Raw genomic sequence first — 17051 nt, 5'->3', positions numbered from 1 at the left:
TTGTTTGTACCTCAGTTTCCTCATCTGCAAAATAAAGATACATATCTACTTTGAACTTTTTTTTTTTTTGGTGAGGAGCAAATAAAATAGTGGAAGGTACATGGTAGATGCTTAGGAAATGTTGATTCCTCTCAAATCTGGAGGCCAGGCAGGTTCTATGGTGGAGTTCAGGCCACTGGCCTTCCTAGCTTTATTCCAATTTCCTAGGTAGTAAAGCAACATAAAAACACAACGTTGTGCTCCACATTACCCCATGGGAAAGAGGGCACCTACAAGAGGGCAGGGAGGCTCAGGCACTTGCAATGTCTCCTTTATTTCATAGGCTGAAATTTTATTTCTCCCTAAACATTAAACAGACTAAAATTTATTTATGTACTTAACATTAACATTTAAAATATTTCGATTACCTCAGTAACATGAAGACCAGGGATACCATGGAAGACAACTGAGGGTGCTGTTAAAACACTTAAATTCCAGAGAAGGGGAGGGCAGGAGAGATCCCAACCCCCTTTCTGAGGGTTAAGCTCTAAGACAACCTAGAAGTAAGAACAGTCTCAGCTTGATCCCCATCAGGAGACAGCCTTAACTGCTCCCATAAGAAAGAGCCAGATTGTATTTGGCACTGGTTCCAGATGAGTCCTTAGGAAGGTCAGCTGGTTCTGTCTTCAGTAGTTGGCTTAGCACCCTTGTGGAGAAGAGAGAGTAGTAGTCTGGGGCAGGGGGATGAGGAAGGAGACTGAAAGCTAACATTCACCAATAACCTTTCAACAGCACTCTGTCCCTTTTTTCACCAGCAAGAAATCTGAAATGCAATCTGAAAGCATCTCCCAAGCCACAGTGGGGGTAGAGATGATGACTCAATCTTCAGTGGGCCTTTTCTTCAAAAGGGGAGGAGCCAGAAAAGAAGCTGGTATTGCTGGCCAGAGCACGTTTCTTTTTCTTCTCAGGGGCCTTATTTTCCTGGGATTCTGTTGCTGCATGTTTTGACTCTGGGAGGTCAAGGGAGGAGGGAGCCGGAGCCGTCTTCTTTAAGATCATGTGCTCTACATCACACATCTCTTTCAGGATCTAGGAAGGACAGAGACAGGTATGAATAGATCTCTAATAGGGGTAGAAGCTCAGCCCAACCTAGCCACTACAAAAGCTCAACACTCTCCCAGTGATACAAGGTGTCCCTTAAGATTGCTCTGTGGGAAAAATTAGATTCTGACTTAGGCACAACTCCCAGTGAGCTGACTGCACCTTGACACCCACCCCCCATTTCTGCCATAGCTAATACAGAGATGGATGCTAATGTAGTTGGAATCACCTGCCTTTCAGCCCTCCTACCTTGCTGTTGGGAGTGGCACAGACAGGGTTGAAGAAGCTCAACCCTGGGGTCACCTCTGTGGGATCCTCCAGTTTGAAGGAGCCTTCGGAGTCCTGAGTCCGCTCAACAGTGACCAAGCTATCCTGAGAATCAGGTAGACAGACAGACTATAAATCAGCTACCAGGGTTACAAAATCAGTCTGCTCCCCTTCAACCTGTGAAGTACCAGCTCTGAGTGCCTAATCAGTCAGTCTAAGCAAGTCTTAGGGAGACCCTACTTGGAGAGAATGTAGTGTTTGACATGCCTTTTCCCGAAGGAATGGAGGGATGTTTGGAGGCAGGCCTCTGAAGGCAAAGGATTGGATAAGATAGCAGCACAGAACATATCGTAAGGCAAGGTTTAAAATGAGGCCAAGCCTCGGTTATTTCTTTGCTTAAGCTTCCCCCCTCTACAATCTGCAATATCCTTCTAGCATCCCTAGAGGGTGTTGCCTGTATTAGTCTTCCTTTCAGATAGGGAAACTGAGGCCAAGAGAGAGCAGTTACTTAGGTAACAAGGTAGAACCTGTGGTAGAACCTGAACTAGAATTATAGCCTGTTGTCATGGAACCAGAACTGGATTAAGAGTCAGGAAACCCGTGGTCTAATCTTAGCTGCCATGACCAGCTGTGTAATATTAGGCAAGTCACTAAAATTTATCTCTGGGCCTTAGTTTCCTTCTCCGTAAAATGGAAGCATTTTACAATTGAAATTCTAAGAAGAAGCCCAATATGTAAACAAGTAAAAAGCAAGTTGCTTGGTTGAAGTGGGGTTGAACCTGACTCAGGCCATGCCCCTCTGCTCTAAGGCACTTCCATGGAGCCACTATAGGACTCTAGAACCCAATTTGAAAATTAATGGAATAGAGAATCTCTAAGGACCCTGCTACTCTGTTATTCTTGGCCTAACCTCTAGCTTGCCACTTTAGTTTTCTGATGTCTACTATGTTAGAAGTCTTTTCAATAGAAAACTTAGGGCAAGCTGTTCACATGTAGATGTTCAAGATATGCATGATGAATGATCATTAGACTATGCTTGTCAGAATTATTATATATCACATAGCTATAGCGACAGCCACAGGTAGGCATAAGGCAAGTTCAGGCTATCTGCCCTGTTTGCTGCTGCTCTTCTCAGGGCACATTTGGTTTCCTTGAGTTTGCTATTCCCAGCAGCAATATAAGTATAGCTACAGTTAGCTTTGCTCACAGTAGTGACTATTAGAAACATCAGGTTCCTGTGCATCTTCTCTGAGAGTCATGGAATAGCTGGTGCCCATGGAGAGGGCCTAAGTAACTAATGTCTCAAGATGTGAGAAGGATTAATTTCCTTCCTGGAAGCTGCCACCTCAGCACATGGCTCTTGCAGTTCCAGTTAAGCCTTTGGACTAATTTGATCCTGCTTGCCTTTATGCCTGCAAATGCCTGTTTTCCTGCTCCTTGTTCCTGCCCCAGAAACTGTACACAGCCAAAGGCTAAGGCTAGGGTGGGGAGCATGCCATTTAAGCAAGGAAATCAGCTGCGTACCTGGGAATCTCCTGAGAATGACTATGGTCTCTGAAGGGGGTATGTGGAAAGAGGCACAAAGATTAGGAAATGAAATGCCTCTTTCTAGATGCAGAGGGAAGGAGAAAGGTAGGAAGAGCTGTACCTGAGACTCCAGGGCAGAAGCTAGCAAAACGACTGAAGGGATGGTGAGGGGCAATAGCACTGCTCCTACCTTGTCTTGCTTGCGATTCCTACACTTTGTAGGATCACAGCTGCAGTCCACGCCGCAGTCTGACTTTTGTTTCCTGCACCCACACTGCTTGTTCCCACACCAGCCCTTGCAGGAACACTGCAAAAATAGGTGTGTAGAAAAACATATTACTAAAAGGGTTAGAAGACTAGTTTAAAGTGCCTTCCCTTCATTGTCAAGCCTTTCTAGGAAAAACTGAAAGCACCATCATCATTACCAAGCTTCTATTTCCTCAGTCCTTTCTTCTTTAGCGAAACAATGTTCACCAAGAAGCACCATAGATTTACAAAGAACAAATCATGCCAGACTAATCCATGTTTTTTGGTTAATACATTTGAACAGACACTTCAGAGGGATGCCATAATGCCAGGCAACTGATGCTCTCATGATAATTTTATGGACCAAGTGAAGAACTACAAGCTGGATGGTAGTACTGTTAGGTATATTTAAAGACTGAGTCAAGTTGCTCAATGTCTTTAGATCTACCTAACTCTACTTTCATCCAACTCACATTTCTATAATTTGTCCACTGTCAGCCTGGGCTTTGTCCTCAACACTTTAATCATTCAACATTTTAATAAATAATTGATGATATGAAATAAAATCATTTACATTTGTATATACTTTACAGTTTTCAGAGTTCTTTCATATGTATAAATATAAAATCTTATATGACTCTCATAACCAGTCTACAAGGTAGGCATATTTATCAGCTGTAACAATGACACAAAGCTGGAAGGATGATTAATATGTAAGATAACAGAATCACAACTCAAAAATATTTTGACAGGCTGGAATTATGGGTTGAAAGTAGACAAGAAGAAATGTAACAGGGATAAATTTAAGTTTGGTATTTAGGTTCCCCCAAATCAGTCATATAAATACAAGATGGAGGGAGATCTGGTTTAAAAAAGTAGTTTGTCCAAAAAGGACCTAGGGATTTGAGTTGTCAGCAAGCTCTAGGAGTCAACGGTGTTGAAACTGCTGTCAAAAAGCAAATCCACTCAGGCAGATATCTGGAGTTCAGAAAACATGGGGAGCAATCGTTTTACGGTACCCAGGGTCCATCAGACCACATTTGAAATAACGTATCCTATTAGGGCACCATAATTTTTTTTCATGCATACAAAAGCATTGACAGTAATAATTTTAAAAACCCAATCATGTCCCCACCACCCCCCTTAATAAGTAAAATACAGTTATAACTGAAGCCTCCTGAGTCCACTTCCCTGATACCATTCGCCTCCTTCTTTCCCAGGGGTAAGTAGTATCCTGAATTAGGTGTTTATCACTCCCATGCATGTCTTACTATATATGAATTTCCATAAAAAAATAAAGAATTGTTTTACATGCTTTTAAACTTGATATAAATGGCATTCAATTAAATGTTGATACATGAAGCTCCAGTTCTTTCATTTTCACTCTATGTACATGCCACAATTTATCCATTCTCCTGATAGTACCATTTTTTTTACTTTTACAAGCAGAGTTAGTAGCAGCTAACAATGTGTTCCAAGCACTGTTATAAGTGCTTTACATGTATTAAACCTATTTAATCTTAAGTATGTTTCCTTGTGTGCACTTTCAGGTGTTCACTGTATGTGTTTAATAAAGAGGATGTTAAACAAAAAAGAAGTGGGTGACCAGAATTCTAGGAAGCTCTCTTGAAAGAGAAATGATGGAAGAAAGGGGGATAGTTTGGCTTGGAAAAGACATAAGCGGCAGAGCTCACACAGTGATGGATTAGAGTCAGAGGAGACCCTAGAGGCCATCTAAAGCCTGATTTGATGTATGAAGCCCCTCTCTAGCATCCCTGGTCTAATTACCCAAAGCTTGAGTTAACTTGAAATAATAGTAGTTTCTATATAATTTTTAACCACAGGACCTAATTCTGCCATCTAGAATGATGCAGAATAATTTAACCCCACTTTCACAGCATATTTGGTCAAACCCTGAATATAATTTTCACTCCCCAGTCCCCCTCTATCGAAATCCTCACAAAGCTAAAAACCCAGCTTCCTCAACGATTCACCACATGACATGGTTTCTGAGTTTTCTCAGCAGCTGGATTATATATCAGTTTGTCGAAGTTCATCTTTAATTGTAACATCCCCAAATGAGCAAAACTCTCCAGATATGGGTTGACTGTTATGAAGTAGATTGAGACAAACACCTCCCTTGTTATGGACCCAACAGTTCTGTTAATGAGGCCAAAAATCACAGTAGCTTTTTCTTTTCTTGTCACATCTTTATGGATTCATACTGTTTGCAGTCAAACTCAAGCCCTTAAGTCTTTTTTCATATGAGAACCATCACCTTTGTTCTGTAGTTGTGAAGGTAAAAGAAACAATTATAATATCTTTTTGCTGATTATGAGAATGATATATTTGACTGTATAAAATTTGATAATATAGAAAAATATAGATTACATAATTTTTCCATCCAAAGATAACCACTATTACCATTTTGATGTATTCCCTTCTAGTCTTTTATCTATGCTTATAAACCTATATATAATCTTGTTTTTTAAATTGGAATACAGTATTTTGCTTTTTTACTAAACATTAAATGTATTTAAGGACATGGGAAATATATTTTTGAAAGACAGGTTTTTAAATAATTGTACATAATAGTTCATCATGCTAAGTTAATTTATTTAACCAGTCTTACACTGTAATTTTTTTTTTGCTATTATAAATAATGTTGCAGTGAATATTCTTGTACATAAATACAATCTAAATCTTATCATGACTGACAAATCTCCAGGATGTGGCCCCGTCTACTTCTCTGACCTTATCTTATATTGCTCTCTCTCACTTATCAATACATTGCAGCCACACAAGCATTTTCATCTGTTACTTGATACATCAAGCTCATTCCTTTCCTGAGGTGTCTGCATTTGCTATTCCCTCTTCCTGAAATGTTCTTCCTGATTCTTTTCCTGACATGCTCCTTCACTTTTGTTAAGATCTCAGCTTAAATATCTCCTCCTCAGAGAGGCCTCCCCCAAGTACTCTTCTAAAACACTCTTTTCCCACTCCATCATTTCTATGACATCACTATATTTTATTTATTTTATCTCTTATCACCATCTAATATTATTTTATTTGTTTTCTTGGTCTCTTTGTGAGTCTCCCTGTAAGAATCGCAGTTTCATGAGGGCAAGGTCCTTGCCTGTCTTGTTTATTTCCTTAGGATAAATTCCCATATGTGGAATTACTGGGTCAAAGGATAGGAATACTTTTAAGGTTTTTGATACATATTTACAAGTTGCCCTCAAGAAAGGTATACCAATTTACATTCCTAATAGCAATAGACAGGAATGCCCATTTTATTCACTCTTGCCAACACAAGAAGACATTATAATTAAAAAAAGAAGTTTGCTGTTTTGAATTAATACAAGGCAAAAGATAGAGTTCTATGACATGTCCTAGAGGCACCTTACCAGGATGATACTGAACCACTGACTGCTATAGCTGGGGTAAATGGCCCTTCGACCATTTACAAATTCATCTAAATGTCTCAAAGATATACCATTACTCTGTCTGAGTTTCTCAAATTTGTCCAAAGGGATAATATTAATAAAGCAGTATTTAAAGGGCTGTCATAAGGAAGAACAATTAGACTTTCCTGTAGCCAAGTCCTAGGGGATGATTTACAGGATAGCCATATTTTAACTCAACAAGGAACAACTTCCTAATAATTAGTGGAATACAATGGGCTGCCCTGTGAGACTGTGAGCCTACCCCTACCAGAAGTTTCCAACCAAGCAGAGGCTACATACCCAGAAGGAGTGTTTTAGAACAGTCATGACATACCTGACAGATGTATTTGCATGTATGCTGCATGCACTAAGTATAACTTCATCCTTGTTCTCTCTCACTCCAGAAAACAGATCAGAATGTAAGAAGGGGAGAGTGACCTTAACACAGACATAACCTCAAATACATATGTGTGTGTATCACAACTGCTGGCAATCCACCAGCATGTCCCAACACCACAGTTGAGAACCACTATAATAGAGGGATTCTTTATAGAGAGTGGGAAGTAGAGCTGAAAGTCCTCTAGGGTTCCTTTAAACCAGTGGGTCTCAACCTTGACTGCACATAATAAATCTCTGGGGGGGCTTTTCAAAAAGGCCAGGCCCCACTTCAGACCAATTAAATCAAAATATCTGTAGGTGGGGTTCCAAGGCTCCCTGTGTCTAAAAGCTCCCTTGAGTATTCTAATGTGCAGCCAGGACTGAGAACTATTGCTTTAGAGTCTATAATTCTTCAAGCAGTCATTTCAATATTACCCTGTATTTCAGAATAAGATCTGGTGAAAATTTTAACATACAGAATACCAGGATAGAAATTAGGAGACTCAGGCTCTAGTCCTATATCTAATACTTGGCATGACCTTGGACAAATCACTTCATCCAAATGCATCTCCATTCTTTTATCAGTAAGGTAGAGACAAGAATATCTGCTCCCTCTTTTCTGCCAAAGGGGACAATGAAAATATTTGTAAAATGCTTATAGTGCTTTAATAACAATACCTGTATGGTATTTTATCGTTCACAAGGTACTTTTGCATATATTCCTTCTTTTAACTTCTCAGATGCCACAAAATGCCATATTAAAATTGTTACTTTGACTTAGGACATTAATGCTGGAAAGGACCTTACACATCAACAATTCTAGTCTAATCCCCTCGTTGCATAGTTAAGGAATCTGAGGCCCAGAGAGGTGAAGTGACTTTCTCTTTCTCACGGTTACCCAACTAACCAGAGGCAAACTGAAGACTAGAATCCATGTCTCCTGGCTTCTAAGCTATTACTTTTTCTACCATAGCATATGTCCTACTACACTGCACCTTGTTAATATACACAGGAAACATGGTTGAGGGAGGAAGCCTACTCTTTCAGTATTAACTCTGCACAAGACATCATTTTGGTGCCTATTGCAGTCGTCTTTTCAGTAACCTTGTGATAGTACCAACCAGCTTCAGCTGGGTTAAAGCAATAATTACAATGGCTTTCATGAAAAGCAACAAGGTCTAAAGCTAATGTGTCTATGAGCAGTCTAATCAAAGAGCAGTCATAGTATCCACATACTTTGAGGTTGCCAAAAGGGAGAAACTAGAATTTATGCCAACTTGTCCCCTTAAAAACTCAGCTATATTCTCCTTTCAAAGTTATAAAATCAAAGAAAGAGCCCATAAAAGAATCATCTCTCACTGTATCAGACATAGTAAATGTCTGAATATTTACTATGTCATAGTAAATATGTCATTGATAGTAAATATTATTTACTAGCAATATTTGGTATACTGCCATATTTCCCTTTTAATCTTAGAGCACCAGGGCTATAATAAGTATAATAAGCTTTCCTCTGAGGACAAGTATACTCATATTGGCTTCACATTTGGAAACTTTTCCAGGGGTTATGTCCTCCACCATTAGTTTCTGTATGTGCCTCTCACTTCTGCCTCCTATTACTTAACTGAATTTTTAATTTATATTCAGCTCATGCACTCCACTTCAACCATAATAGAGATTTCATAAATGTTTGTGGAGTAAATGAATGAAAGGCAGACATGTTCTGTCCCATTTTCTCTAAGTGCCCCAACCCTCTGCAGCTCTATCACCATCTCCAAGTCTTTGCAATATGCTATTCATCCTGCCAGAAATGTTCCCACGGATGCTCCTAAGACTTTATATCTGTTAGGTTTTTCAATCGGGAAGAGAAGAGACTAAAACTCGATCTAAGGAGTTTTATTGTCTGGCAGGGTGCAGGCGGGCTGAAGCCTAAGATGGTGATGGCCCCAAGTGAGGGGAGTAGTAAGGCTTATAAAAGATGGTTGGCAGGAAGTTCTTTGTCCAGGGACGGGGGGCTGGCAGGTCTAGGTTTGCAGTTTTTCAGTGGCTACTTCGGGGAAGGGGGTAGCTGGCAAGTTTCCATTGGCTGGTTTGAGAACAGGAGCTTGGGGAGCGGGGACTTGGGAGCTTAAAATGTAAAATGTTATCGCAAACTTGCAGAGTTCCTGGGGTGGGGTTGTTGGCTCATTGCCGACATGCAGAATTTCTAAGGGCGAGGGTTAGGGTACTGCCTAATAATCTCCCTTTCTGTCTTATAAGCAGCCACAGTCATCTCTTTCATGGTATCTTCTTAAATTATACCTACTTGGTTTGGCTTTATAGTTGCTCTTAAAATCCCCTCAGTCCATTTCCCAGAGATGAATAGGCTTAGGTTCTATGGTATGCTTCTTTCTCTCCCTTGTTTTCTTATTAGATTATGAGGCTAAGGAAGACCTATTAGTCCCAGGGCGCATGATGGACTGCATTCCTGATGACTACTGATTGACCAAATGACTTAATGCCCCCCATTTGACTTGCTTTTCTCGGGAGTTGTGGCTTTACAGGGCCCAGTTCCCCATGTGGTTAGCTATCAACTATTGAAATCAAGTAACCTTTCAGGAAGCCAGATAAGATAATTTGTGAATTGTTCCCTTTAAGCAGAATGTGACTGCAGGGCACAGTGGGGGTAGCAGTGGTGAACTCTGGTTCCTGTGAAGTTAATGTTTCAACATAAAACATCTAGGTTTGATAACTAGGTAGGGTGATCACTGTGTAAGTAAATAAAGCATGCCTCAAAGTCAAATTGATCCCAACTAGCCTTAACCTGGTATGTTTGACCTTAATTATTAGCTTTTTCTGTATCCTCCTTTACCTATTAGCCTAGTGAGGACAATCACTCTATTAGGTAAGGAGAAAGTTCCCACTCAGCTTCTAGTCAGCAGTTTTCACTGACTGGACCGTGGTATTGTGTATGGTGGAGTCAGACGATTTGATTTCAGTCCTGACTTCCACTTGGTTGTATGGCCTTGGGCAAGGTCATTTCCCTCCTCTAGGTCTTAGGTCCATCTTTAAAATGAAAATGATAATAAATACTTCCCGGATTTTTGTGAAGATACTACATATAAATAACTGATCAAGATTAGACATCACTCAATTAAGCAGCAGATGACTAAAGGATTCTCTATGCCTTGCATTTCTCCTTCCCATTCTCCTGTTTCATTTAGCTTTTCAGTGCTTAGTCACCCCTCTAATAAAGTGCAAACAGAGAAAAAGGGAGATGGTGGATTTTAAATGAGAGCTATTAAATGAAAGCAGGAAGAGGTTGAAAGAACTAAAATGAAGAATTTGGGGATTCCAGCCCTCTGTACTGGCCTGTGCCCGTTACCATTGGACAGACAGAGAAGTACAAATCAAGTGGTGTTGATTATAAGGGCCATTACCACTCCACAAAACCTAACTTATTTTTCTATGTAAGTGAATTGTCTGAATGCTTTGAAAATGAAATCTTAATATTAAATGGCATATGCATGTGAGAAAAAAAAGAGATAACATATATGAGAACGGTTTATAAACTGTAAAGTGCTATAAAAATGTGAAGGATTATTATGATCTCTTTGGAACTTGCCTCAATGAAACGGTGTAGAACACTACCTGTCTAGACTGACAGAACCTGAAAACTCAGGCAGTCTCTACACTACTAGTTCCAGGTTTTATACAGAGCTGGCCCAACAAACCCCCCTCAGTGGAGTCAATGCCTCTGACTGGGAATTAGGGAGCTCAGGTGCAGGATACGGGGCCAGTACATTGCTAGATCCAGAGAGCTATCCCACTGGCAGGAACCCCTGACAAAGGTGAAGAGTTGGTTCCTACCCCTTGGATGTTCTTTCTGGACACCTTGACTAATTTTGTTGGCTTCCATTCCTCATCATCCCCATCATCACCATCAACATCACCGTCACCGTCACCATCACCATTCTCATGCTCATTCACAGAATGCTCTGAAGAGTATTTTAGATCCTCAACATCCATGCTTTGCTCCAGGAACTTTTCTTTAACACGGGAAGGTTTTGGCTAAGAAAAAAGGTTTGGAATGGTTACTTAATAAAAATATAAATAAATAAATATGGCATCGTATCTTCCCAGTAGCTGTTGCCAGCTATATTCTCAGAGCAGGGACTTAAGACTCCCTCAAATATACCCCCACTTGACTTTATTAACCAGGAGAAATCCTGCTTTAGCCTTTGGCCTCAGGGTCTTTGACGGGATATAAACTGGAGGCTGACCAATCTGAGGGAGGAAAGGAATGGATTCATGATATGATGAGATAAGTATCTTTGGATGGACAGCTGAGCACTGCTCTTTTCTCCTGCTCCTTCTCTTCAGCTATGTTACATAATGCCTGTACATGGCCAAAAGTCAGCCTTCTGAGGCAGGAGAATGCCTGTTTTCCCTAGGATTGTACTGTAGCTTTATCTGGGAATCCAAGGAAAATTAAGATGTTAGAATTTGGGAATTTTAATGCTCCATCTTTTATAAAAGGCTATTTTAGCACACTCACCCCAAACCTTGGCTATGGAAAGATATCCCAGGCACCGGGCATTTTACCTTAGGAGGGATATATTCGAAAGAAGAGTCTGGAGATAGAAGGGTATCTTTAGGAAGATGAGGTTTCTGTCTGCTGGCTACTTGGAGAAGGGTCAGTTTCTATTTGAAAAAGAAGAGACAACGTGTATAATACAAGGCAGCTTCTGAGAGTGTATGTGGCTAAAACAAAGATTTCAGACCTAGGGTGCAATGAATAGCTCATTTTTAAACCACAGTAAAGTACCTTCCAATGTCAGTACTCAATTCAGAAAAGAGCAAATTCCAAATTTTGTGTTTATACCATTTTGAAATGCACATTACTATATCATATGGAAACACAATGTAGAACACAACGTAGAGCCAAGTCATCACACTGAAGGTTGTTCCAAAGGACTGGCCTCCGTAGCAACATGGTCTCCCAAGGCTTATCAAGTGGGCTGGAAACCACATTACCTGCTTGATGATTTCGTTTTCTCGGAAGAGCTGCTGATTTTGCTCACACACTTCTCGCATCTTTTCAAGTTCTTCATCCTATTTCCAGATAGTGCAGTGATAGGTGGGGTTATTTTGGGCACTACATGTGGGTTACCAAACAACTCACATAGATGAAAACATACTGCTGCCAAGTTGCTGGCGGCAGATGGTTTTTGCACAGCAGGCATTGACACCCTGCAAAAATTTCCCAGTTCCTAGGAGTCCTGAATGCCGGGTCTGTTTCAATGCTCCCAGCAGCCCTGACAGCACTTGTAGGAACCATAGGCTCTGCCTGCACACCTTCCTTATTCTTTTCCATTCTCCAGCCTCATATCACTTATTCACATCAGAATGCTGATTCAAGAAATCCACAGAGTCAGCTCTGTTTCCTTGAAGTCTATATGCTTCTTTCACTCTTCTTAACATAGATTAGGTAGCTTATTTGATACTCTAATAAGCCTGATTAAACTGAAATGATTCTTTGCTTTTTCCCTGGTACTTAAGAGAATGGGATTCATGCATACAGCCTTAACTAGTATGGTTATGTCTTAGATGGGAGGTGCCAAGAAAACTCTGGAGATACTGGAAAAAAGATTCAAAGATGGACTAAAACAGTGCTCTAACATGCTACTAAAGGGTGTGGTGTTCCCAGCCTCTGGAACGAATTCAGACCCCAGGCATTTTACAAACATTTCAGGTCTCAGCTAAGAAGAACAAGCTCAGGAAGAGACAGTTGAATTCTAAATAACTATTGCATGATTTCACTTCCTCAACTCTTCAGAGCTCAGGTTTCAGGCAAAGAATCAGCAGGCCTCAGAGTCTGGTATGGAGAATGTACTGCTGTTTCTGTACCAAAAATGAGGCTATTCTATGTGTGGCTATACTCTAAGTAGCCCTAAACTGATAAAATAGGGCCAAAAGGTAGTAGAGGCTACAATTATAAACTTTTTTTAGTAGTTCATTACTCTCTGCATTGGGTGCAATGGTCTAAATCAGATAGGATTCTCAATCAGGTTTGTGGAACCCATCTCTGGTGGCCTTTCCCTCGTTATCATACCTGACACTTCAGTGTGCTCAGTAGTTGTTGGTCCTTTTCATTCACTGACTCTTCCAGCTGCTTCTCTGCCATCTGGCTTTGCTGCAACTGGCTGAGAAGGTACAGCACCTAGAGAAGACACACACCCCAAATGGGTAGCACCAAAAGAATAAGGAGAAAAAGGAATTTGGCTTAGTCCAAACAGCATTCCAGGAGACTCCTCTGTGACTTAAGTAAAATGTTTTCTTTTTGCTCTCATGGCCTGACGTAGTAAGCATAGTCATGATGTTTATCAGCATATTAATCCTGATATTCAAGTTGGAGGCTAAGAGTCATTGCCACTAGTATGTATAAACTTAGACAAGTCACTTCTCTCTCTGTTTCAGGTTCTTATTTGCAAAATTTGGAAAAGACTACATGGCCTTTTGAAGGAAACTTTGTATCCCTCACTTTTTTTTAAACTAACAACAAAAAGGCAATGGCATGAATGCAATTATCAACCAAAATCCCAGCAGTCTTTTTGGCAGAAATGGAAAAGTCGTTCCTCAAATTCATATGGATTCGCAAGGGGCTTCCCAATGGCCAAATCAATATTGAAAAAGAAGAACAAAGTTGGAGGTCTCACATTTCCCAATTTCAAAACTTACTACAAAGCCACAGTAGTAATCAAAACAGTCCAGTACTAGCAATATATACATATAGACCAATGGAATAGAACTGGGAGTTCAACCGTATACAAATATTAACTCTAAATGGATCAAGGACCTAAACATAAAAGCTAAAACCATAAAATTCTTAGAAAAAACATAGGGGGAAACCTTCAATAACCTTGGATTTGGCAGTGATTTCTCAGATATAACACTAAAAAGCATGGGCAACCAAAGAAAAAGTAGAGAAAATGGGCTTTATCACAATTAAAAACTTTTGTACATCAAAAGACATTATCAAGAAATTGAAAAGACAACATACAGAATGGAGTACAATAATTGCTAACCATATACCTGATAAGGGTTTAATATCCAGAATATATAAAGAACTGCTACAACCCAAAAACAAAAACAAAAATAACCCAATTTAAAAATGGGCAAAGGACTTGAATAGGCATTTCTCCAAAGAAGATACACAAATGGCAGTAACAAAGAAGATACACAAAACAAATCAAAACCACAATGAGATACCATTTCACACCCCCTGAGATGGCTATTATTTAAAAAAAAAACAGAAAATAACAAGTATTGGTGAGGATGTGTGGAAAAGTTAGAACTTTCATACATTTTTGGTGGGACTGTAAAGTGGTGCAGCCAACTGTGGAAATCAGTTTGGCAGTTCCTCAGAAAGTTGAACATAGAATTACCATATGACTTAGTGTGGTAGACTGAATTATGTACCCTAACATAGACATGTTTTTAATTTTGATCTGCATTCCTGTGGGTATGAACCCACTGTACATAGGACTTTTTGGAGATGTTATCTTTAATTAAGGTGTGGCCCAGCTGAATGAGGGTGGGTCTTAATCCATATTACTGGAGTCCTTATAAAGAGAAGAAACCAGAAACCAGGAGAAGGACACACAGGAAAAAACTGGAAGTCAGCAGAAACTGGAAGAGCTGACACAAAGAGAATGAGATCACCATGTGATGGGAGGCAGAGATGCAAGCCAAGAAACAAGATTGCAGCAAGCCAGCACCAAAATACTACAGATTTCAGGGAGAAGGCAAGCCCTGCCAATAGCTTGATTTTGGACTTCTAGTCTTCCAAACTATGAGCCAATAAATTGCTATTGTTAAGCCAACCCACTGTGTGGTATTTGTCATAGAAGCCTGGCAATCTAAGACACCTGGCAATCCTACTTCTCATTATATACCCCAAAGAATTGAAAGCAGGGACTGGAACAGATGTTTGTACATCAGTGCTTGTAGAGGCAATATTCACAATAGCCAAAAGGTAGAAGCAACCAACGTGTCCATCAACAGATGAATGGATAAACAACATGTGGCATATATATGCAATGGAATATTGTTCAGCCATAAAAAGGAATGAAATTCTGATAAATGCTACCTCATGGATGAAACTTGAAGATACCATGTTGAGTGAAATAAGCCAGACACAAAAGGACAAATACTGTATGATCTCACTTATATGACCTACCTAAAACAGGTAAATTCATAGAGACAGATAGGAGATTACAGATTACCAGGGGCCAGGGGTTGAGGGGAATGGAGAGTGATTGCTTAATGGGTGTAGAGTATCTGTTTGAGTTGATGAAAAAGTGTGGGTAAATGGATGCTGGTGATAGTAACACATTATTGTGAATGTAATTAAGACCACTGAATTGTACACGTGAAAATGGTTAAAATGGGAACTTTTGAATTGTGTATGTTACTACAATTAAAAGGGAAAAAGGCAATGGCAGTTTGCCCCTTGTATAGCTTCTTGCCTTGCCTGAGTTTACCTTCTCTTGGTGCTGTTGCTCCACTTTGACCAGCTCGGCCTGTAACTCTGTCTCCATCTCAGCAAAGTGATTTCGTTCCTCAAATAACATCTTCTGCATGTCAGCACAGCTGGCCTTGCTCTGTTTCAAGCTGCTTTCAAGCTTGCTGACCTGTATTTTGGAAGAGACCAGCTGGAAGGGATAAAAGAAGATCAGTTTATTTGGAGAATAGCCACCTTTTCCTTATTCATTTAGTCAGAAAAATGCCAACTTTCTTGAAATGGAGTAAGAAAAGTTTTTTCATATCCAAGTCCATTCTTACTCTTTCATGTCACATGAATTCTAACATTAAATAGTCACAACACTATTGTACTATCCTAGGCCAAAAACCCATATTTCTGCCGAGATAAATATATTAGGGCTAGAAGCCACCACTAAGGTCATTTAATCTCTTGCTCTGCCTCAAGGCAAAAATAAATCTAACACAAACAGTATCTGACAACTGCAAACTCTGACATTTAAGAAGTTCTTCCTTAATTTTAAAGAGCAACCCATAAGACACACCCTTAAGATCAATTAGGTCAAATCTCAGAATGTCTGTGTTCACAAGTCAGAACTCGTAGATAGATTAGCTAAGACTGCAGATCTAGCTCTGCAGATCTTGATATCCTATGCTGGCCTAGTTTTATATTCACTACTAGCCCAGATGGTGAACATAATAAATACCAGTGTTCACAAAACTAATCAGGATTTCCTTAGGAGAACAATTTTGCTAACCCCACACAAAAATGTATAAAAGGTGCCACTGCTCAAACTTGTAGATTCAGAGTGTTGGATCCTTGTCTCAAGTGAAAATGCCTGAACCACTAAAGGCAATCTACTTTAATTCTCTTGTGATGATATATTACTTTAAGGTCAGTGAAGATGGATTTTCCTTAAAATGATTCTTTATGTCAAAAGATTATTAGATCTTCTCTTTCCTAGATTGTATCTTAAATTTTTGAATATACATCTCATACGTGTTTTAAAAAGTAGTACAATCTAACGGTTTATGTTTAACCTGTGGCCCACTATGGCATCCTGATCTTTTCCTAATAACAGCTAACATTTATTGAGCAGTTGCTATAAACCAGGCAAGCCAGGTATAACTTGCAAGTTATATTTTTGTAAGTGACTGGCCTATACTTTCTTCCATCAATCTTTACCCATTAAACTATTTCTCTAATGGTAATGTCATTGTGGTTTCTATCATGAAAAGTGGCAATAATACTACAACAATATTCTAGGCTAAGCTCCTCTTTCAACCTACCCAGCCAGACCCCTAATTGCTGGTAGGAAGAGTGATATTTACCTCTCCAATTAAATATTTCAGGGCACACTTGGCTTCAAGAATGGTAGCAATATTCTCCCAGCGGTGTTTTGACCTGTCTTCACTTTCTGCATCCAGCAGCTTCTGCTGTAGGTCAGCAATCTGAGCACTCCTTCAGGGAAGGAAACAGTGAGACTTATTGCTAGTAGCCTCAAGACCAAGGAGAGGAGCCCTGATGAGAAACCTCAAATAATTTTATGGACTGAGGCATCTATTAAATATTATTTAAACAAT

The 17051-nt window shown here is 39.8% G+C and overlaps 1 protein-coding gene across 1 annotated transcript in view; it reads right to left on the bottom strand.

Moving 5' to 3' along the window:
- Positions 1 to 300: 300 nt before the first annotated feature.
- The window catches only part of KIF4A (kinesin family member 4A), a 146476-nt gene continuing 129725 nt past the window's right edge, over positions 301 to 17051 (bottom strand). Inside the window, exons 23-31 of the mRNA XM_037821548.1 lie at positions 16800 to 16929; positions 15470 to 15640; positions 13039 to 13146; positions 11961 to 12038; positions 11529 to 11627; positions 10794 to 10994; positions 3065 to 3181; positions 1330 to 1452; positions 301 to 1068 (exon numbers count right to left, since the gene is read on the bottom strand). Of these exons, the coding sequence (XP_037677476.1) occupies positions 865 to 1068; positions 1330 to 1452; positions 3065 to 3181; positions 10794 to 10994; positions 11529 to 11627; positions 11961 to 12038; positions 13039 to 13146; positions 15470 to 15640; positions 16800 to 16929 (1231 nt within the window). The 3' untranslated portion in view covers positions 301 to 864. The remainder of the gene's footprint in view (positions 1069 to 1329; positions 1453 to 3064; positions 3182 to 10793; positions 10995 to 11528; positions 11628 to 11960; positions 12039 to 13038; positions 13147 to 15469; positions 15641 to 16799; positions 16930 to 17051) is intronic.

The sequence above is a fragment of the Choloepus didactylus genome, chromosome X (genome assembly GCF_015220235.1).
Source record: "Choloepus didactylus isolate mChoDid1 chromosome X, mChoDid1.pri, whole genome shotgun sequence".
NCBI lineage: Eukaryota > Metazoa > Chordata > Mammalia > Pilosa > Megalonychidae > Choloepus > Choloepus didactylus.
The sequence above is the reverse complement of the archived record's forward strand: the minus strand, read 5'-3'. Positions and strand labels throughout refer to the sequence as shown.